This window comes from Diadema setosum, chromosome 8 (assembly GCF_964275005.1).
Source record: "Diadema setosum chromosome 8, eeDiaSeto1, whole genome shotgun sequence".
In the NCBI taxonomy this organism is placed as follows: Eukaryota; Metazoa; Echinodermata; class Echinoidea; order Diadematoida; family Diadematidae; genus Diadema; species Diadema setosum.
Genome location: NC_092692.1, coordinates 37,391,702 through 37,414,769, shown reverse-complemented (window position 1 = coordinate 37,414,769; position 23,068 = coordinate 37,391,702). Strand labels below are relative to the sequence as shown.

Sequence of the window (23,068 nt, the reverse complement as noted above, 5' to 3'; positions counted from 1 at the left end):
GATCTGAAGCTTTTGGAACATAGAGAAAAGGAAATAGATTATGAGTAAAAACATCAGTTCTGCATGCAAGACATGCAGTATACTAATAGTAGATCGAGTGCTATGGGGAAAAAAAAAATCTCAACTGTTGAAGACTAGTCCTGAGTATTCTTGGGCTGGGGTGAATGGGATATGTATGTTACAACTAAATCAGTCCATCTTCAATGGGTTAAGAGTGATAACATTTTGAGAATTTCTGAAAAGCAGGAATGCAGTGTAACACACACCGTATCTAGATTAATTCATTTTTCATCAACAGCTCTCTGTATTTCCTATTCTAATTTCAAGTTGCCTTAGAGAAATAATAACTTGCAAATTTCTCATAATATATTTCCATCTTGCTACAAAACAACAGATTGAATACACAGTTCACATTCTAGCTTCTACAAACCTAAAAAGGACAACAAAAAAAATTGATGTATTCCCTGAACTTTGACCTTTCTGGCTCTCACCTCCAGCGTCCGTGCTTAGTTTCTGAGCCCCAGCCTTTGCTGATATCTTGCTTGTTTTCTTCTTGGGCTTGGGTTCATCCTCATCAGACAGCAGGCCAGCCAGGGGGTCATCCTCATCAAATTCTAGAATTTTGGGAGAGAGAGTCAGAATGGTGCTTACGTGTTCCCCATAATTATCTTCTTCTTTTTTTTTATCATCATTTACCACATCTTCAATGAGCATGTGACAACAACATACGATAACATACCATAGCTACTACATGCCTTGTATCTTAATTACATGCTTTGTATAAGTTTACTGTACGATATTTCAGCCTACACATTCTGCTATTTGTGAAATATTTAAAAAGATTTCATAAAGAAATATTTGAAAAGAAGAGAATTAATCAAGGATGCTACACCTCAAGAAAAACAAAGTAGTAATGAGACAAAGGTAAACCCTTTCTTTTCCTCTTCTTTTTTAAGTTAGTGGAATAACCCCATACATGATTTTTTTTTTTTTGAAAATTGTCAAATCATCTGCAAATTTTTCTTGAAGTTAAACTAAACATAACTCTCCATACTTTGTAATGACTCCTACCAAAGACAAGTTAATGTCAAAGTCTGGCTACAGATTCAACTCTGACAAACCTTGGGAGGGTTTCATTCACTGAGGGCTGCAAAACTATTTAGTATTTATAAGAGTATATGTCCAACAATGCATTGAGAAATTACACTGGCACAATCATACACGTTCAAAAAAAACCAAAAAAAAACACACAGACACACATACAGTGATACTCATTCATACTCATACACCAATGACCATGGGCAATAAATGATACACCAACAATAGTGCCATAGGAATTGGGATGCATTCACCTACCTCCAAAGTCAAAAGTCTTTGATTGAGGTTTAGATCTGACAGGAGCAGTTTTAGACAACGAAGATGGTTTCTCGCCTTCATCTTTCTTTGAAGCCTCTGGTAAATTTCCTGGAGAGCAGAAAGACACACAGTATTTAACAGAATGCTTGTCTCTTTTTAAGAAGTAAAAATGATATCAAGTCTTTTATTTCCCCCTTTAAACATGCCATGTTAACAATGTGAAATTTGTGTGGTGGAAAAACAAGTACAAAAGTACTCGAGTCCATTTGCAGAATCATTCCAGTATACTTGCAGTGCATGTAAAAACAAACAAACAAACAAACAAACAAACAAACAAACAGAATTCTAATATGCAGAGATGCCACAGGGAGCTGTCCAAATTTCCTGAAAATCACACGCGAGGGAGCGAAGCGACCGAGGAGGGGTGGGTGTGGGAGGGGGGTGTCCCCCCTCCCACGGTAAGGACTTTTTGTTATTTTCAGAGTAGAATTATGGGTTCTGGTGCATATCTAAGAGGGGATTTTCACTATTTCTGTGCTTAAATAATTGGTACTTTAGCCATGTTGTAATCAGCCAGTTGTAATCAACTATACACATGCTTCTAAAATAAACATAGTATTAGTACAGTAAAGCTAATTACATGTAATTGATTCCAGCGCTGACACCTATCAGTATGTATACTGTATAATAATTCACATACTGAATTACTGATATTTTTCATACTTGTCATACTTCTCATTCACATACTGAACTACTTGATACTTCTCATACTTCTCATTCACATACTGATATTTCTGTACAGCAATACACGGTGTATGTAAATACCTATGTTCGTCTGGGCTTTTTAGACTTGTTTTGGACATTTACTGACTTCCTCTTGAGAGCAGCTTTTTTGACTATCATTGCTCTAAGCTTGGTTGCTTTTGAATGCACTGTCTTGTTTCTTTGTCCAGTTTTTGTCGTCCCTGGTGTTGCAGCTGTCTTTTCCATTCAAAAACTGCGACACGTGCGTGCATAATGCAATACGCCTTAACTATGCAGCGCTGTGCATATAGCGCCTACCAAGCATTCACATAAGAAATGCTCAGAAATTTTGACTTTGCTGTTATGGAACATAAATAAAACACATATCACATTAAAAGTAAGATTCTAACCTTTCATTTGAGACAAAGTTTGTTGAACATGCATTCGGCTAGTCGAAGCGATTTATTTGGAAAACCTTGCGTGTCACAGCGAGATCAATTCATTTTGCTTCCATCGGTGACTCCCGGTGATCTTAGCCCGATCGGAGCCGGCTAGAAGAATGCAGGGAAACGTACGCCGCATGCGGCTCCCCCTCGCGGAAGGCCGCTAGCTGCGTGTGATTTTTCTCATTTTTCTGTGCCGCTATGGTTGGTCAAATATCACCGCGCGTTGCGATAGAAGACAAAGTGAACTAAGTAAAGTCGTGGCGACATGCATGGTTTTGCAGATGATCTCCATAACCACAAATGTAAAAATCCTTACCAAAACCGAGTCTTGGGGTAATGCATAATTATGGTCGCCTGTCAAGCTGCTTCGCGGTGTGCGGCGCGCGATTCACGTGCTTTTCTATGGGAAAAAATCTCTGTTCTTTCAAGTTAACTGAAATAAGCGATTACTTTCAGTACTACAAGCCAATTTGAAGACCATATGTTTGAACAGGATAATACCGATCGTCAGTACTAGCACTCGCAATACGCATAATTACAGTAATAAATGCAATGATGACACTCATCAAATTGGCATATGCTTTGAAAGAAAAACATCGTTGCTGCATGGATTTCGCCGAGAGAGCTAGAGACGGAGAGAGCGAAAACTAGTAGGCGCATTATCTCAGTAGTTATTCACGCATTCCCGGAGGCGAATCGAGAAATACAGATTTTTTGCCAGCTTGCCGGAAATTCCGGAAAGCTTCCCTCTTTTTGGAAAAATCCGGAATTCCGGAAATTTCCGGAAATGTGGCATCTCTGAATATGCCACAAGTGACTGGTATTAAATCAATTGAAACAATGCCAAACAAGTATCTGTCATAAAGACCTTAACTTAAAAATTGCTTAGCTGTTTGAACCATCCATTATAGAGCACCGAATTCAGGCACAATGAACAGTTTTCCATTCTTGTGGATGAAATATTCACAATGCTGCAAATGTTCTAAGACTTGCAATAAAGTAAACAAGCATGCCATAAGAAAATTGATGTACAAGTAGATAAATACACTTCATGTATACACACACACACACACACACACACACACACACAAATAAAGAAAAAAAATAAGGATACAGATGGTGGAGACTTGTACCTTTGCCATCCCTTTTCCCCAAGTCATGGGTCTTGAAGATGTCATCCTCCTCCAAGCCACTGTCTATGGTGAAAGTGTCCCTCCTACCAAGACCAGCAGGGCTGGGCGTGGTCCTCGAGAGAGGCGAGGGGTCCCTCTTGGGGTTATCCTTCTTGGTGGAAGGAGAACTCTTTTTGGGCTTCAGGGAGGAGCTAAACAGAGCATCATCCATGTCATCCATATCCTGGCAAGGGCGTGAATTAAACACAGACAAATATATTATGCAAAGGGACAAATATATCCATAGATATACAAAACACAATGAGTAATTATTTTATGACCAGAAGAGAAACATATTACATATGAATTCAATCATATAATGGATATATAAAACATGAAGACAAATAGAAAAAGTATATCAGCAGAAAGAAACAATGGTACAGATGAATTCAAACATACACGTAGATAAAGAAAACATGAAGGCAAATAGAAAGAGTATATCAATGGAAGACAAACATATTACAGATGAATTCAAACATATACATGAATATATAAATCATGAAGACAAATAGAAAGACTATATATCAACAGAAGAGAAACGTATGTGCAGATGAATTTAAAGATAAATAGATCAATCTATTAAAAGATGGACGGACAGATCGATTCCTATTGAGACTGAGTAAAGAAAAGAAGAGAAAGAAAGGGAAGGACAAGAAGGAGAAGATGATGATCATGATTTGGCTGGACATATTTAGCCCAAACACATCATTTTTAAAGTAAGCTACAAGTGTATATGAAAGGACTATTTCCACACTTACAGCCAATGCCTTTGTGAGGGCTGCGACATCAGCATCTGATACACTGGAGTCCTGAAATACAAACAATTTAAATCCGTGAGTATAAACTACAGAATACACATTCAAATAGTTGAATGTAACCATGAATTGTATCAACAGATGCAGGTTAATAAAACTATAAGTCTACTAAAAAACTATAATATCAATAAAGATATCTTAAAACACCCAATTACCCTTCTTTTCTGAGTATCTCATCTATGCATAAGACTTTATTTATTCTGACGGAAATCTGCATAATTTCTTAAATTGTGATACACATTGTCAACCACTCTCACAACGATCATTCAGAAAGTCATGGTTAAAGAGAATTTTATGCAAACTTATGACAAAAAATAGACAACAAATGAGCATGACCGATTTATTTTCACAATTTGAAAGAATTTTGGAGAGAAAATAGATGCTTTGACTCCCATCCCATCCCTAAAAATCTGAATTAAAAAAAAAAGTATGATTATCAAATCATAACATGATAGCATAAGTGCCAATCAATTCATAACACAATCATTTAAAATCAAACAATGATCAACACAGTAATCATTTACATAAGAGGTAAACCCCACTACCTTTAATTTCTACTGACCTCTTCACTCGCATTGATGTCGGCAGCCAGAGAACTATAGAAGTCCTCATCTTTGGCTGGTCTATGGGAGCAAAAAAGTGCAAAAAATTTGGAGCAAAAAAAAAAAGTGTTACAATCCACATATATATTCTCAGATGGAAAATGAACAAACAAACAAACAAATGAACAAACAAACAGAATAGAGTTGCTGTAACTGGTACAAAATACATCCACATCACAACCTTCTCACTTTCTTTCTTTCTTTGTTTTGTTTAAATGATAAAAAAGGATGGAACAATCTAATTACTACGGTCAATATTTTCAATGTTATACCCCTACCAACTTTTTTCCAATCTATATCTTTTGGAACCAAAACTTGTAAATCGCACAAGCCATTCTACAATACATTTGTCCCTGTGGAGTCGAGACCCCAATATTACCATTCAGCATATTAATATTTCCAGCAAGTTGGTATCATCCCCAGATATCAAAATTTTAATTATTCTTATTATTTCATCTTTCATGTTTGAAACTGGCTAAACCAGTATTTAAAAAAAAAAAAAAAAAAAAAACTTTTACCAGTATGCTTTTTCAAAAGCTAGCATGCCACGTTTACTTACGCTGATTTCTTTCTCGTAGTCATTGTCAAAACCCTCTCTGAGCAGTGAATACATCAATCACACATATCTGAAAGATTAAAAAAAAAATACATACGGCTTACATACTAAAGTTATGGTGTATAACCAGAAACATTCACAGTGCCCTCATAAAACTTTTGCAGAGTGGAGCCTACAGTCGTTTTCACACCATGAAACTTTCGCAAATTGCCTCTCGACATTAAATCATTGTGTAGAAAAAACAATTTTGTGTGCATCATACTTTCACAAATCTTAGCACCTAACAAAATTCCAAAAAGTGTCATGCAGATGGTGAAAACTGCTTGTTTTGCCATTTAGTCATGAATTCATGCCTGCCTGACCATGCTTTTAAGGGGAAGTCACTAAGTAAAAGCATATTTGTTTGAATGAAAACAGCACAATGCAAGGAACAGTTCAGTGAAAATTGACCAAATTCTGAAATTTTGAAGGTGTGAAAAATCAAACAGAAATTGACTAGAACTCTACTCAGTTTCATGTAGCATGTGCAGACAGTTAGCAAAGTAATAGTACTACTACTAGCTGGGAGATATTCTTGTCATGATTCATCAGTCTATACAATAATTGTGTTTGGTACAGTTTATGGTTAATCTTAATATCAAATAGATCCATCACAATGCAGATTTACAAATCCATATCATCAGAAGATATAAAACTTGCAATTGCTTGACTCTTCCCGTGTGATCACTGTGAAGGACTAATATACAGTGTATGACACCAACATCCAGAGAGTAGAATTAATACTATAGAAGAGTAAGATTCTATATCTAGGAAAGGGTAAACTTACACTGTGACTGTGTAGTGTAAGTGTAGTGTTACCATGGTCATCCTACCCGTACGCAAAGGAAAAGGGAAACAGATGAAAGACCCCTCAAATTACAGGGGTATCTCTCTGACATCTGTGTTCTGTAAACTCATAGAGTTGCTCATAAAACCACACATTTTAGGAGACTCTTCGCAGATTGAATGTGCCAGATGAACTGCAAAGTGGATTTCAGGAAGACCACTCATGTATGCTACTGGCAAGCACCCTGAACATCGTCATTGAGAGTAACTCACTTAACAAGATGCAAACCTTTGTGGCCTATATGTAGATGCAGCAAAGGCCTTTGATACCGTATGGCACAATGGCCTACTACTAAAACTCTTCAAAGCAGGTGTTCATGGAAACCTCTGGCTACTCATGAAGAATCTGTACGAAGGCCTGACAGCCAAGGTCTGGTGGAATGGCAGAACAAGCGAATCCTTTCATGTGAAGCAGGGTGTCAGACAAGGAGGAATCCTATCCCCCCTGCTCTACCTGGTATACATCAATGGTCTCATCACAAGACTCCGGGACTCAGGGCTCGGGTCTTCCGTACACTCTATCTAAACTGGTATACTGGTTCTGGCAGATGATGTTGCTCTTGTAGCAACATCAGCAGACGAGCTGAACAGCATGCTCCAGATAGTGTATGAATACTCCACTTAGTGAATATACACTATCAATGCTGCCAAGAGTGCCGTCATCATCATTGGACAGGACCTCAGACAACACACCTGTGGCAGTTTGGATCAGATACCATATCACAGGTAGACAAACACCCCCACCTTGGCATCATCCCTTCTACTGGCAACCATGACCCAAGTCCTAAGATGATCTCCACGGCCAACAAGACTCTGTACGCACTTACAGGACTAGGCACCTTCTACATGGGACTCACACCAACTGCCATAGCATCCCTGTGTGAGCGTTTCTGCCTTCTGCGTATGACTTGAATACGGATCTTACATAACATACCAGTACCTCACAAAGGCTGCTATGAAGTGCCTAGACAAGGTCCAGGAGACTTTATTCAAAACCCTGCTAGGACCTCCTCGTTCCACAGCCAACGAATCTGTTCCCAATGTCTCTGACAAGATAGCTAAACTTCGGCTCAGGCTGCTTGGGAAGCTGATCACACTATAAACACCCAACAGGGTTGAGTACCGTCTGTTCCAGCACATGCAGTGTCATCACCCAGACTCCAAAAAAACTAAAGCCTTTAGGACCCTTCTTCATAAGTACAATCTTCCACCCTTAGAAGATGTCATGAATGTGCCCACCACTTTTCAGCAACGGAAGAGGATCACCAGTGCAGCAGTCCTGGGCCATAGAGAAGGCAAGTCCAAAGAGGCAATGGCCAATAAGTCCACACTTCACCTCCTCAGTTCCCTGGACCCCCCTAAGGTAACTACCCTCCTCCCTGCCCGACTCAACTCACATTTATTCCGACAGCTCTGTGGAGTCTATCCCACTGACACCCGTCTAACCTTGGTTGGGAAGTAACAGAATACCAGAGGCCCCTGTCATTCCAAAGATGAGACGTACATCACACATCTCCTTGGGGAATGCATGCTGTATACCAAGGAGAGGAAGACGTGTCTATCTCACACCTTGCAGAAAGAATACACAAACTGCTCTCCAAGACACCCTTAGACAAGCAAGCCACACTCACTGCCAGCCTATTATCGGAACAAGTGACCCCAATATTTCCCTGGAAGAATCTGCATTTCTCCACAGTTCAAAGTACCATCCTCCAGACTGGAAGTCCACAGAAACTCATTCTTTCTCCACACAATCAAAGTATGGAATGAACTTCCTCTTTCTGTATTATCACATAAACTGATTCAGTTAAATTTAAAAGAGATGGTATTTAGATGTCTAATGAAATAACTTGTTTAAATGTCCACCCTCCAGCACCTTCAGTTAAAACTCCTGTGCAGTGGGAGTATTTAGGAGGATCCCAACCAAGTAGTAGCCTACCAAGCTAGCTGTGTAAGAGTGTAAGCACCTTCATCGGCGCGCTCAGACGTTTTCTTCCTTTTTTGACTATTCTATTTCTAGTTTTAACTTTTGGCTTGAGGATTTTGAACCTATTTTTTTGAGATAGCAACAAAGTGGAGTCATAAATCGTGTACACTTCATCCCACAATACACACGCACGCGCACAAATTTATAAAAAATGCACAGAGATACATATAAAGCATACACACAGGGGACACAGATCCCTCTAGACTATACCGCCCGACGAGATGAGGCCGAGCCGTCCAGGCGACATTCGTTTAGCATCGTCCCCGCTGCGCTCTTGGACCGGACCCGCAACCCCAGCCGAGAATGCGAATGTGTTTCTCATTCACTCGCACAATCACTGACAATTGACGTTTTCAGTGTTTTAGGATACCACCATCTGGCATTTGCATTGCCATGTAAAACTGTAAAACTACATCTCTGTATATAAGAGGAAAAAGAACATGTTTACCTTCATTATTTTCCACTCGTACGATGAATCAGGTCAGCTGCAATACAGAGCTCAAATTTGCAGCGCTCGGTGTGGTGATGGGATGGATAAAAGCTGCAGTACACTCCAGTACAGTGCAGTGTTCACCACCAACTCAACGTTAGAGCTCTGTGGTGTGGGTGGTATGCTCTGTATGTCTGTGAATGCTAGCATCATCATCGCGTCCATCTCAACAGTAAAACAAAATTGTGCAGAAATTGGAACAAGAATAAAACAAAATGATTTGAAAATAAGGGAAAAAATATAATAATTTTGATACACAAAATAAAAATATTTTAATATTTTTTCTAAGTCAAAACTTAAAATCTGAAATTTAATAATATGACAAATATTAAACATTCTGTGACTAAGAAATGAGTGGTGCTCCACACCGTAGGGCCAAATGTCTTTTATTCTATCGCATTCACTGCAATGTAAATATCAGGAGAAGGATAACAATCTTATGATTTTTTTAAAACAAAATAATGGTCTGCTACTGAGTTCTGACGTTTGAGATTGTATCTCTATTGCATGGTGTGGTTGAGAATTGTTTCGGAAGTTTTGTACCTTACACCAAGTAAAAGCAATATTCTAAGTCATAAAATAAAGAAATTAACAGCTAGGTGTTAAGATACGTCGGAGTAGAGAGCCCACCAAATGTGCGAGCGTAAATGGAACTGAAAGTGGTGAAACAGAGTGAAAATTATATTATGAGGATGGGAGGAGGAGCAAAAACAGGGGAGAGCAGGGAATGAGGTCTGCTTTGCTTGGTTTATAAGGAAAACCTTGAGTTTCTTGTCAAAAGTAAGCGTGTGGACCCAAAATATAATTGTGAGAGAAATCACAGAATAGTTAGACAAGAATGTAAAAATGTGGTGATCATTGTGTCAACGGTTGAGTCTACAACAATTTACCAACAAGTAAAAAAAAATATATATATTTAATGAAAAAGGGGAAAAATACATATGCCATGTTTGTTATGGGAAGTTGAATCTGTAAATTCCTAGATACTTAAAGTATTTAAATCTGCACTGTAAATTAATCAATTCTTTAACTCTTGCTTGAAAAAGTCTCTCAAATTTGAAGGTGGATGGAGTTTTAAAATGGCAAATACACCTTTTAATTAACCATCTCTCTTTTCTTCATAGGCATCATGTTCGAGAATATAATGAAATTCATCTCCTATAAAATATTTTTCTTGCATTTAAGGGTTGTTTCTGGCAGTAAAATATGAACATACCCCTTGAATTGAGAACTTGTGTAAATTTACACAAGTTCTCAGTTCAATCAAGACCGGGGTATGTTTATTATTATATTTTACTGCCAGAAACAACCGGGAGTTTGCTGAAGTTTCTACATCTAAATCTATAATGAAAGTAATTCTAAGGTTTGGATACTAAATGTTCATATATTTTTCATAACACAACTCATCCTTACATATCCTATAATTTATACAACTTCTTGAGTTCTTATCAAAATCCCTCTCTTGTGTTCTCTGATCAGACAGTGCCGCCAGTGGTGCATGTAGTAGTCTTGGCGTATGGCGCAGACTCCTTTACGACCAACAAGGGTTTGTGCATGCATGGTGCGCTGCGTATGCCCTGCATCAGTGATAGCTAGCTAGCTGCGCTGCAGCATAAGTAGCTGCTGCAAGTCGACGCCAGCTGTTGGAAGAGCGTTGGAAGACGGTTGATGACGATAATACAGGTCTAGGTTCTCTCTCCTCTTCTGCTGGCCGGCGAAACATACTATCGTAAGTTTTCGGAGGTTCAAGTAGTATTGAATTACTCGTACCAAGTGCTTTGAAGTTTGCGATATATCTTGTCCGTTAATTCAAATTGGAACGTTAGATTTTTTTCTCTTCACAAATTGCGCCAGTCCCAAACGTTGGATATGGTGTTATGTTGTAAGTGAGGAAACCCTACCTTTGCTTGCGTGGTAAGATAGGTCTATTGCTGTATTGGTAGCGCGACCAGACGCACCACAGGCACAGCGACTAGGCTGTTTATTGTCGGCGATTATTTGTTAGTAGATCTAATGTTGGTAACGGGTAACTTGTGACGTGTTTGTCTGTCTGTTTGCAAAATCACTCAACAATTTGTAATATCAAATTTATTTAAATGAATTTGGCTGAAGAAGGAACGAAAAAAGTTGATGACAAGGGTCAATCATTAAATTCTGGTAGTGAATTTTTAAAGGATTTTTTTTTCAATCTTTTGGCAAATAAGGTCAACACAACAACAGTCAATGTGACAATGAACTTGGGTCTTTTTGGGAGTTCAAGCTGTGCCAATTTTAGGTTTGCATTAATTATATGCACACTTAAGTGAACGTGCATACTTTGTGTGAGGTTCCATGCAGCATGCAGGAAGCTGATATGGTAAACACAAGGGTAAACACAAGGCTTCTTTATCATTGGGAAATTTGGCTATTCCTAGCATGCATGTATGGGTGGAAATTAGCTTCTTGGCAGAGGTCTGCATTCTCCAAGACCGAGGTGAGTGCTATTCTAGTTAGAGTAAGTGTCCCAGTTTGCGGCCGCAAAAGGGTTTTTTCACTCTGAAACGCAAACTTGCAAATTGCTTTAGTCCTAACCCATGTTATATCATCCAGTAGACTAAAGGTTGACCACTTACCAATTCACATAGACACGTTATTGTCCCCATTGCAAGACCAATGTCCATCGCGATATTAAAAAAAAAATCAAGGCCGCAACCTGGTACAGCGTCCCCCAATTCGCAACGGTGATAGCTCGGTTCGCGGCCTTATGTACAATTCCTATGCGATACGTGCCTGCTCCACGATCTTCTGCTGAACGCCTTCATTTGGCTCGCAAATGTTGCATATTTAAGCCCCAAGTCCCATAATTGCGAAAGCACATGAAAAAGGCTGGCGCGCATGCTCTGACCACGAACAGGGATTGCAGTTGTGGCGGCATTACTGTTGTCTTTCTCGTGTTTTTTTTTTTTTATTGTTTTGATCTTGACATCCACATCCGGAAATAGATGGCAGCCTACATCAGCTTGCGAAAATTCTATTTCTGGGCAATTCCGTGAAAAATGTTACCCGAGGATGGAAAAATGAAAATCAAGAAACTACTTTGTTTTACCCTGGAAAGTATTCAGGAAGGGTCATATCAAACTGATATGATGAAAAAATTTGGTACAATATGGAAAAAATGTAATTTTTTAGGTATTGAAATCGTGTGTTTTTTCTAAGACATTGCAGAAAAATTCAGTATAATTTGCATGTAATTCTTCTGAAGTAGAAATTTTCCCTATAAAATGACTTTCAGGCAACCAGTTTTATGCTATGATAAAGCTAATGACTCATTTTTACATCATCCTCCTTGATATAAAAAGAAAATAATTCTTCCTTAAAAGATGAGCATTTCAATTTTTTGAATTTCCACCTCTTTCAAAGTGTAATGTCCGTAACGTTTTAGATGTAAAAGTTCTTGTAACACACTGTGTTTTGGTGTAATTTTGTTCTAGATTCAAACGCAAAGCTAAAATGTGATATCACACAACATATCCACACAGTTTTTTGGGAACCTGCATAATTCCTTTTAAAAAGCGTTACGGACATTACATAACTAATGCGTTACGGACATTACACATTTGTGGCAAAAGTATTAGCTACATATGATTAGGAATAGCTTGGATTCTACCCTACAATATTGATATACTGTCACAATGAATGCCCTAGCCCTTGCATGAAAATTGATTTGGGACTTTACTCAGCAACAAGTGCAGTGTTTCAACAAGGTTTTGACTAATCTTCTGCATTCCTCTACAATCTTATTTCTTGTGTCTACTTATTTCTCCCATGAAATACGTGTACATGGATGCAAGCTATCTTACAGCAACAGCATATCAAGTTGAGTAATTATACTATGATGGCAAGAATGTATGTTAAAACATTGTTAAAGAAGAGAAACAGTCAAAAACATCTCTGGACAAGGCCTTTTACACAATGTATGGTCAGTTGTGGTCTGACTTGTCTGTTAAGGAAATACAGTCCAACCTCAAGTTCTAACCATGTCGTGAACGGTAGCTATCTGGATAAAATGATATTGCTGGATAAGGGAGATATGCTCATGCATGACACTTGTAGGCAAATTGTGTAGGATATTATTAATTGACTATTCAATATTATAGTTTACATGAAAATTTCATGTTTTATTATTCAATAATGTGGAAATCAAATGGAATGTGAATGAAATACACTTCCTCATTATTCCTTCTAGCAACAGTATTTTGGTTGTTAGAAATATAATGTTGTACCATAGCGATTAACATTTATGTCCTAAATCACATTTACCTTGTAAAGAATAAAAAAGTGATACGTACTTTTAGTCATATTTTGCACCGAATTATGCAAAAAAAAAAAAAAATAATAATGTGCCAGTCCATATCTGGATAATAGAGCAATCCAGAAAAGTGATTGCTGGATAACTGAGGTTGGACTTTATGTAATGAGGATAGTCCATCGATTATGAAATTTCTGAAAAGACAAGGATTCATGAATATTTCTTTGAGTGTAGTGAAGGAGAGCCATTTTTAGAACAGAATGGAATCATTAGTATTAGACCCTCTCCAACAATTGGTCAAGAACACCTTTCTTGCTTCCAAGGTGATTGATTTGGAAGCAGAATAAACAATATTCTCCAAAACAGACTTTTCTGACCCTGGAAAAGACTGTTGTACTTCAACAAACTGTTGGGGAAAAAAGAAAGTAAAACTAAACATTCATTGTGTAAAAATACATACTGAGCATTTGTTGAACCATTATTTTATTTGATTTTGATTATGCATTAGTTTTGATTAAAATAAAAGTTGTTTATTCGTGCAGAGTTATGCTCAGTGATGGCTATGTAGATGTGAATAAAAAGTGTAATGTCCGTAACATTTCTTTAAAATTACATTTTGAGTAATTAAAAGTTTGAATATCATAACAGAAAGTCAAAAGGCTGATCTATATGTTATTTATAGATCATAACTTTATTGCAGGCATTAAATAAGTTGATTAAATTCCAATATGATAGAAAAGTCAACAAATTGTTACAGTAGGGGTCCATACTGACCAAATAGTCCTCAAATTGGCAACTCCTGAAATAAAAAAAACTCCTGAAACGGCTATAGTAGCATTGTCCAATGTGTATTGATTACCATCCAAGTAAAAAGGATAAAAAATATTAATACTTGTATGTGACTCCTGCCACTTAATGAAAGTGGACAAATCTGTAATGTCCGTAACGCTTAGAATGTAATGTCCGTAACACCACAATTATGGCTATAGGAGGTATATGTGCCATCTGTTTCACTAAATTTGATTTTATTTTCTTTAAACATTTCTTTACCTTTCAATTTATTCCTACATTGGTCTAATTATGTGCTTAAACTCACAGACTTTTCAATGGTTGTATAGGCATGCAAAAAGTCATGTCCAAAAAATGTAATGTCCGTAACGGCCAACATTTTATGCAGCAAGTGCCATATGATGTGGTGAAATGGATTGAAATTTTCACTATTTATGATTTAGCCTCATATGTGAGTGATTCCACTGTATGAGTTCAGAATGAAAATATTTTGTTATCTTAATGACCTTTTAAAGTTCCACATTTTGTCTGAAATGTAATGTCCGTAACGCTGGAACTGCCCTTCTATGTGAGGACGTGTAGTCAAAATCCATGAACATCGGGAAAATGAAAAAAAAAATCCAGTTTTTTAGGCCCCTTATTCCTTAACTGTGATGTTAAAAAGTACCGAAAATGATATTTTGGATGCTAGATGTCGTCATTTAGGTGAGAATATCTCACTTTGGTTGGAGATTTTGCCCATGTCATCGGTTGATTTTTGTAGATTAGCAGTGTGTTAGTGAATGTGTGATGTATATGTATAAAGTGTGTCACTGTGTTCAGTGTTATGTTACCAAATATGCTGTAATGGCCGCGAACAGGTGCCTGGCCGCGAACTGGGACATTTACTCTATCAAAATTATAGATGGGTCGAAAACATGGAAGGAAAGTTTGTAAAGTACTATGGGTTCTATCAGTAACTAGCTAGGGTTCTAGACCTACAGTGCAGTGCAGCCAGGTAATTAGCAGTAGACACTACTTTTATTTCCTGCTCAACAGGAGGTAACACATCAGATGGAACTGGTCAAGCAAAGCTAAATTTCACTTCAGTCAGAGGCTAAGTGCTTATGAGGCAAACAATGATTGCTATGAAAGATTTGGGACAATCCTACGATGTGACACTGGCTTGATCTTTATTTTTTGTGCTATAAGTTCCCCAGCACCTGGGTAGTTGCCATGCAACACACAAAAATGTCTCCATGCACTAGGGTATTAGTGCATTTACATTTAGCATCGGCATCAATTCGCAAAACAACATCTCTCGCAAAAATGTCTATGACCTCCTCATTTGCAAAAATATCTGTTCCTGAAAATAACAGCGTATACAGTAGCAGGACAGATGAAAATACCTGTATTCAAGAGATGTAGAATCTAAATAGGAATCATTGAAAAAGTTATTACGTCACAGTCATATATTATATTCAATGACAAATATACATACAATATGATTACAAATATGGTCGCAATACATGTTCTACTAATGGTATCAAATATCTTCATTCAAATGCATCCATAGGTCTGCAAAATGGCAGAGGACAGTCCAGAACTGGACGATGAGTTTGACAAGTTTCTTGCGGAGATGAAGCCTTATGTCCTGAAATTACCTCATGCATCAGGTAAGTACCAAAAGGTTGAAACCTCTTTACTGGGAAAAAAAAAAAATGGAGGGAGGGGGGATTTACTTCAAGGACAGCAGGCAATCATTTTTAGGCTGTGGGACTAAAGAAGAGATACCGGTAAGTCTACCTGTACAACAGAGATCTACAGATTCTAACCAATGGTAACTGTCGGGGATACTCTTCATAATTTACAAAGTTCATCTGTATACTATTAGGTGCATATATGCACCTAATACGTCTCCCCACACAGTAAGTACATGATATAATCTGAGGAGGTCGTTTACTGTAAGTTAGAAATAGTGACAACTTGAGTAAAGCCCTGAAATTCTTGTGTGGCAATTCTTTGGGTCATTCCTGAATATTGATCACTTTCAACATTTTCTCTATCTTGCTTACCATAACATTACAGACATGGTGTTGTGATTGGTAGTTGCTTCTTTCAGATCACACCCTTTTTCTGTCTGCTTTCCCAGAGAGACAGCGTTGCGCCCTGTGGATCAAAAAGTTGTGTGAGGCCCCTGGACATGGAACAGTTGGCAGGTGAGAGAGAGGTTGCTCTTGTTGTGTAACCAGCTCTGATTCTGTGTGGTGGTGACGTGGTCTCGCAAATAACATGTCTGCTGCTTGTAGTCAAGTAACCTTGATATGATATGTTGTTTGTTGTATTTGATTGCTGAAGAATTTGTTCCTCTTTGCACTGTAACAGTGAAAATAGCCAGTAGCATATATGATCACCCATGCTAAGTGTGAAATTCCCATGTCAGAGTTTTTGCTGACTTGTGATAAGAGATATTTATACAGTCAACCTCGCCTAAGTCGAATCTATTTGAACAGAAGAAATAGCTTCAACTTGGAGGAAATTTGACTTATGAGGGATTAAATTCAATAAAATATAAAGAGAAGAAGACTTGAAAATACCTTTGACTTACTGTAGCAATTATTCGACTTATGAGAGGTCGACTTAAGCAAGGTTGACTGTAGAAACTTACAATGTATGTACAGTTGAGTCTAATGTCATACTATGTCTCTTTCAATTGAAATGGCAAATACTGATACCTAATATTATATTTACTTTGATCCATGCAAATCATTTTTTTGCTTTGTATGATCTGCCCTATTTTTGTTTGTCTATCAGAAAGACTAGTCAGTAAAGTATATAAACATTGCCATGTTTTGTGGTACTTTCAGGAAAAACAGGAACATGTACACTAAGCTCCTGGTCCACATGCTTAAGAAAGGCATGCTGGAGGGCCCATTTAGCAGCAGGCCGGACCCAGGCCCTTTGCCTACGCTTCCCGCGTACACGGTGAGTATGGACGCACCCATGTAACTTGGAATAGTATCCCTCCCAATCCAAGCTTTCACAAATTCCATCAGCTTTGGTAGGAAGATGATATCAGAGTACTCAGATATTGGCTGAAAATGTTCTCAGATTGTTCAGTGGTTGGCAGTGAAACATATTTGAATATACCACTATTCTCTTTGACTATTAATGCATTAGAGACCAAATTAATCCAAGTGAGTTTGCTGTGTGATCATAAACTGAACGTTATACTTACCAAGTCATTGTACTTACCATGTTGTTTGCCCACTGAGTCTGTAATGATCCAATTATCATTTAGTCCCCTCCCATATTGACTTCCAGCTGAAAGACTTATACAGTAGAGCATTAACAAATCTATAGAGAAACAAAAGGGGTGAAAGAAAGTAATTTCTCCATTAGTAGTCATTTTTCTCACAGACTGTGATGCTTTTATTTTAATAGTTTAACAATGCTGTTTCGCCATTGTCAGCAATAGGGAAGGAAATCAATACTACAAATAGGAGCCCATTTCATATTAAAGGGTCTGTAAGGATTGACAGTTGCTGTAATTGCAGTTATCATGACCCCAGTACGCACATTTGAGTGGCTGCTGCTTGAATGCTGTGACAAAAACTGTAATTATTGCAGCCCCTCAATTGGTCGAAAGAGATTTATGAAATAGTGCCCTGGTCTTTGGATGTCTGGATATGTGGCAAATCCACCTGTGTCATGTAAAAAAGAGGGTTGCTATTTTCCGTATCCAGGCAATTACCCCCAGAAGACAATTACCCCCCCCCCCCCCCCCCCCCCCCCCCCCCCGGCTAAATACTGGTTAGTGGTAAGGTTAGAGTAAAGATTAGGGTTAGGAGTTTGGGTTAGGGTTAGGATTAGGTTCAGGATTAGGATTAGGATTAGGGCCAGGGGAAAGGTCCAGGGTAGTTGCACAGGGGGTAATTGCCCTATACCCCTATTTTCATCTCTTTGGCTTCCAGTCCATCTACTTCGATGAGCCCACCCAGACCAGGGCCCTCCGAAGGGGCGAGCAAGGCCACATCTTACCGGACTGGGTCAGCGGAGAACTGTGGTCAGGCCAGGAGAGTGCGGAGCTCAGGTCATCGGTCAGGTCGAAGGTCAAGGCAACCAGCATTCTCCAGGAGCGCCAAATGAATGTCGAAACCAGGTCAGAGAAATTTCTCATGAGCGTATATTGTTCAACCATTAGCTCCTCTGTTTTGTTTTGTTGTTTGTTTTGTTTTTCTTTTTGGGGTCTCATGTTTGTTTATTTGTTTGTTTGTTATTGTTGTTGTTTTAAGAGACGGAGGTAGAGGTTTTAAGTGAAAGGGTGAACATACACCGTGAAATTCCAGTCACTGTTTGATATTCTAATTTGTCAGTTCAATTTTATTTTGATATTTATTTAATGAGGCTCAAATGATATACCTCGGAATGCTGTAGTTGCAACTGTTATTCTTGCATTTATTCAATGTTGCTTATGAAAAACTGTATCCATACATTGTAGTTTTTAAATCACAGTATGATATTTTGATTTGTGAAATGAAACGAACTAAATATCCATTGTGAAGGCACGAGACTCAGCTGATTTCATCAGGTGGTTTTATTGTCAATGTGATATTTGCAATGATTTAACTTTTTTTCTCATTATTCATTGAGAGGTTAGTTACACCAGGGAGGTGAGAGGAAAAGGAGTGGGCACTGGATTAGTGTCTTTTGAACCATCCTCGGAGCCGCACTCCCCAAGAGACCACTCCACTAACTAGATTACTGCCGCTTGGCCGCACAGTGCACATGCGCAATCCTTGTCAACAGGCTGGTGGGTCTCACCCCTCCCTGGACAGAACCTAGATTACTCCACGTGGTACTGGAGGGTGGTGTATACTGGTGCATTACCCATTGCTGTGCCTGCAAACAACACTGGTGCATTGTGATGTGCAGTGAACTGGTTGCATGGTCACATTTTGAATTTTGTAGCTAGTATTTAAAGTATTATAACTTATATGCATTTACATGTCCATGTACTATAAGATTTCTTGGGAACAATGTACTTTGCATGTTATATGGTGAAATAACTTTTACATGAAATGGAAACAAATTACAGTGTATGATTAGCAGCACCAATAATAATATACTGATTGTAAGAATATGAAGGAAACATGAACAGCTGAGTAGTGGAACACAGGCCCTATAATGATGTCTGATGATGATAATAATTTTGATACCAAGCTAGCACAGAAAATACCAACCACAACAGCAACAACCATCATAAAGATACCCATTCAGCTTTCAAATAAGAATAAAACAAAAACAGAGAGACAGACAAAAAAACAATAAGCGCCATGGTGAATATCTTATCAGGCATACAGTGATACAGGACATGTGAGATAGTTCAGCTCTCACTGAACTCTCTCATGTTTTCACCATACACCAGGCAAGGAGGCAAGTTATTTCACCAAGATTAGGTCCTATAGTAGTCTCCATCATGACCACTCTGTTGTAGATTCGAGCCCTCCTGCCTCAATATATCCCCAGCATACAACAAACAAACATTCAAATAGTGTTTTCACCCCCTGGAGAACTAAAATTGCTCACAAAAATATATTAGTCGGACCAGAAAAAACATGTCTTGGCGGATGTACGCAAGTTTCCCAAAAAATATGACAAGAGAACCAACACGAGCGAACAATGAAGTGATACATCAGACTAAAGAAAAACCCCAACATCTGCTGATCTACAGGTGAATTTCGTCAGCGCTAGTCAGGATTTACACTTGACATTGCGTCGTAATTTGATTAAGACAAGAACAAAACAATGGCTATTGTTAAACAGTTACATTGTCAAAACTCAACTTCTTCTTGGCCGATTTTCAAAATTTTTGTATCTATCGAGAGCTGAATTCTTAGACTAGCAGGTCCCAAGAGTACATGCTGTGTGAGCCTGCATAAAGAATGTAAAACCCTCATACAAGTCCTTGTGAACACACACAAGTCAACTGGCCTGTCCATACTTCTAACGATAGAGGGCCAAATCACCGCGGCCCCGAGGATCGAACATCAAAGAGCAGTGATAACGATCAGACTGACCTCGTTACGTAAGAGGTCGTTTACTTGTTCGTTGGGGCACTGATCCCTTGTAATCCTGTGTTGAGTGATAGGGAAAACCCTGAGGGCAGAGTGCCCACTCCTTTTTGTCTCACCTCCCTGGTTACACTATCACACCCATGACTGTGACTCAGTTGCATGAAATAAGTCATTAATTGGTAATAGAATGAAGTCATTTACCATTCATTCATTAGCCTGTTGATTTGTTGATTAACTTCACTGCACTTGTGTTCTTGATACTAGACCAAAGGGGATGAGAGATGGTGGGGAGGGAGATATAAGGAGTAATGGACAACCTGACAGCTACCAGACTCATCTCGATGTGGCCAGAGTGAGTGGTTTCTTGATCTCTCTTAGTTGACTCTCTGTTAGCTTTCTTTAATAGGAGCTGGGAAGAGGAGGGGTCTGGTTTACCCCCAATCAATGTGCAGCATCCACATGAAAATGACCAATGATGCTCGTTTTCTACAGATCTTCTAAGGTTGAATTATGTTGTTGCACATTCATCATTATGCAAAGACTATACAATTATCTTCATTTATTATTCCCTATAGTATTACAGTATTTTTCTCTTCCTCTTGGGATAGGCAGCCTGTGATGGCCTTGGGCTGTACTATTGTTCTGTTCTTGTTTCTTGTGAGGTTTATAATGTTCTACTGGGTAGTATGTCATATTCAGTAGCATGACTGTTGAGCTCTGCAAATTCAGGAACCCTTCCACTGAAAATGTGTTAACTCTTGTGACCTATGTACCAATACATACACCACACAAGACCCATTAATGTATCATTTTAAAAAAAGGAAGAAAGAGTTTGTTTGTGGTTTATGTGTGTTCTTTTTTTGTCAGTGATAAAAGGGGAAACTGGCTCGATAATGGTCCATAAAGGCTCTTGCAAATAGTATTGGTAGTCATTCATTGCAATTCATCTTTTTTTTATTGACCAATTTTAGGCTGAGATAAGGAACAGACACAAGGTGTCATTTTCGTACTCCTCCGATGAAGATGAAGATCCCAATCCAAGGAAGAAGGGAGCCAAATCATCAGCCACCAAGGTGAGAAGTTTTTTTCTTTAAAAAATGTCATCTGTTATGCTGAAAAGTAGAGAATGTCTCATTCAGACTACATTTGGGTGACTAGTTGAAGAGAATACGCAGATGGATTGTACTTCCTATGCTCTATAACTAGACTGTATGCTACCCTTGGTGCAAATTACTCTGTGCACTTGCAAAAGGATCACATGAATCTTGAATAAAGACATACCTTGGATAAACAGTGCATTCAGGGACACATATGCACCATATTTGTCTCATGAAAGTTCACATTCAGTGGCGGATCCAGAGGGGGGCGCGCCCCCGGTGCGCCCCCCTCTGGATCCGCCACTGAATGTGATCTTTCGTGAGACAAACTCCTTATTTTATGTTAGAAACAAAAGAAATAAAAAGAAAAAAATGGGGGGCTTGTGCCACCTTTATTTTCTATAAAGGCACCTTCCCTTTATGGAATTGCTGGATACACCCCTGACATTAATGAGTATTTGCAAATTATAGACATGACCTTTGACCCTCATTCACACCGGATGCAGATTCCATCAGACAGAGGGGTACTCACCGGGCTCGACTGGGCCACATTTGAGCCAAGCTCCGCATCCACCAGAAGGGCGGGTGCGGCACCGTCGCTGCCACTGGGATTGAGGGGAGGGGAGGGCAGGCTGGCATCCTCCCTGGCCATGGACGACGTTGCCATGGAGACCAGGCGTCAGGAGGAGCAGCATCTTGAGATGCGGACCAAACTGCTGGAGGCCAAGTTTCATGAGGAGAAGCTCAGTATTCAGCAGAGACACGATGAGGCAATCCAGAAGGTTTCCTTTTGTTCCTATCTGCCTTTTGACTTCTTTTTCTCCTTCTCTTTAGCCTTTATGCTCATCAATCTCTTTTTGCGGGATGAAGGGGTGTTGAATTTGTTGTTACAGATTATTGTGAGCTCATTTGTCTCTTTCAAGAGCATTCAAGAGTTGAACAAAATCCTCATGTGGTAAAGGAAGGTTTGACTTAATTTATGATAATGTGCATTGTAGGGATGAGATGCTACTCATATGGTTGCAAACAGAAATCTCTGTTGTTTTGCACTTGTGCCCAGAAAGGGGAGTTTGCCTACCCTAAAAATTGCTGTGTAAAAACATGTAGTCAAAGACATCTTAAATTTGCATGGTAGTAACATAAAATTGCATTTCTTGAGGGATCTTATAGGCTTGTATTATTGGTCATTCTCGAATAACGTTTGACAAAGTTCACTAACATTTCAATAACGGCATCTCTTAATGCGTCTTTACCTTGTCAGATACTTGATCGGAAGAATGCAGAAATGGACGAGATCAAGACACATTACAGAAATAAAGTGACAGACTTGGAGGAGACTAATCGCAAACTCGACAGAAAGTGTAAGTAGTTGTGGTGGCGCGCTTCGGTTACTGTGTATGCATAGCGTGTTTGAAATAGATTGGTCTTGATAGGTGGCTCCTTTGTGAAGATCTGTTATGAGAAGTGTTCAAAAGCCATCTGTACCCATAGCTTCAGAGAACTGCCCATGTCCAGTTTATTCTTCTTTATTCTTTGATATCCACTGTAAGTAGGTACTAAAAGAGCGCAGCTTGTTACCTTTCTTTTGTTATTATGATGAGTGAAATATACGTGAGTACTACTTGTATTTGATGGTCACTTTCAATCAATCTAGTGACCAGTGGCTTGTGTAAAAGTTTTGATTGCCAGCAGGTTAACAGTATGCCATGTTTTACCCTAGTTTTCTATGGTACTGTAAAACATGATATTTTCGCGGCATGATGTTTTCACGAATTGGAGCCGACG

General features: G+C 38.8%; 2 protein-coding genes across 2 annotated transcripts in view; one reads left to right on the top strand and one right to left on the bottom strand.

The window, feature by feature from the left end:
- The window catches only part of LOC140232238 (uncharacterized), a 32,955-nt gene extending 27,238 nt beyond the window's left edge, over positions 1-5,717 (bottom strand). Inside the window, exons 1-7 of the mRNA XM_072312371.1 lie at positions 5,695-5,717; positions 5,096-5,156; positions 4,477-4,527; positions 3,680-3,902; positions 1,357-1,464; positions 492-614; positions 1-9 (exon numbers count right to left, since the gene is read on the bottom strand). The exon at positions 1-9 is cut by the window's left edge and continues 93 nt beyond it. Of these exons, the coding sequence (XP_072168472.1) occupies positions 1-9; positions 492-614; positions 1,357-1,464; positions 3,680-3,902; positions 4,477-4,527; positions 5,096-5,156; positions 5,695-5,717 (598 nt within the window). The remainder of the gene's footprint in view (positions 10-491; positions 615-1,356; positions 1,465-3,679; positions 3,903-4,476; positions 4,528-5,095; positions 5,157-5,694) is intronic.
- Positions 5,718-15,691: 9,974 nt separating this feature from the next.
- LOC140231922 (centrosomal protein of 112 kDa-like) overlaps positions 15,692-23,068 on the top strand; it is a 29,606-nt gene continuing 22,229 nt past the window's right edge. The window contains exons 1-8 of the mRNA XM_072312069.1: positions 15,692-15,785; positions 16,262-16,328; positions 16,977-17,094; positions 18,084-18,271; positions 20,451-20,538; positions 21,158-21,259; positions 21,790-22,065; positions 22,545-22,644. Coding sequence (XP_072168170.1) covers positions 15,695-15,785; positions 16,262-16,328; positions 16,977-17,094; positions 18,084-18,271; positions 20,451-20,538; positions 21,158-21,259; positions 21,790-22,065; positions 22,545-22,644 — 1,030 coding nt within the window. The 5' untranslated portion in view covers positions 15,692-15,694. The remainder of the gene's footprint in view (positions 15,786-16,261; positions 16,329-16,976; positions 17,095-18,083; positions 18,272-20,450; positions 20,539-21,157; positions 21,260-21,789; positions 22,066-22,544; positions 22,645-23,068) is intronic.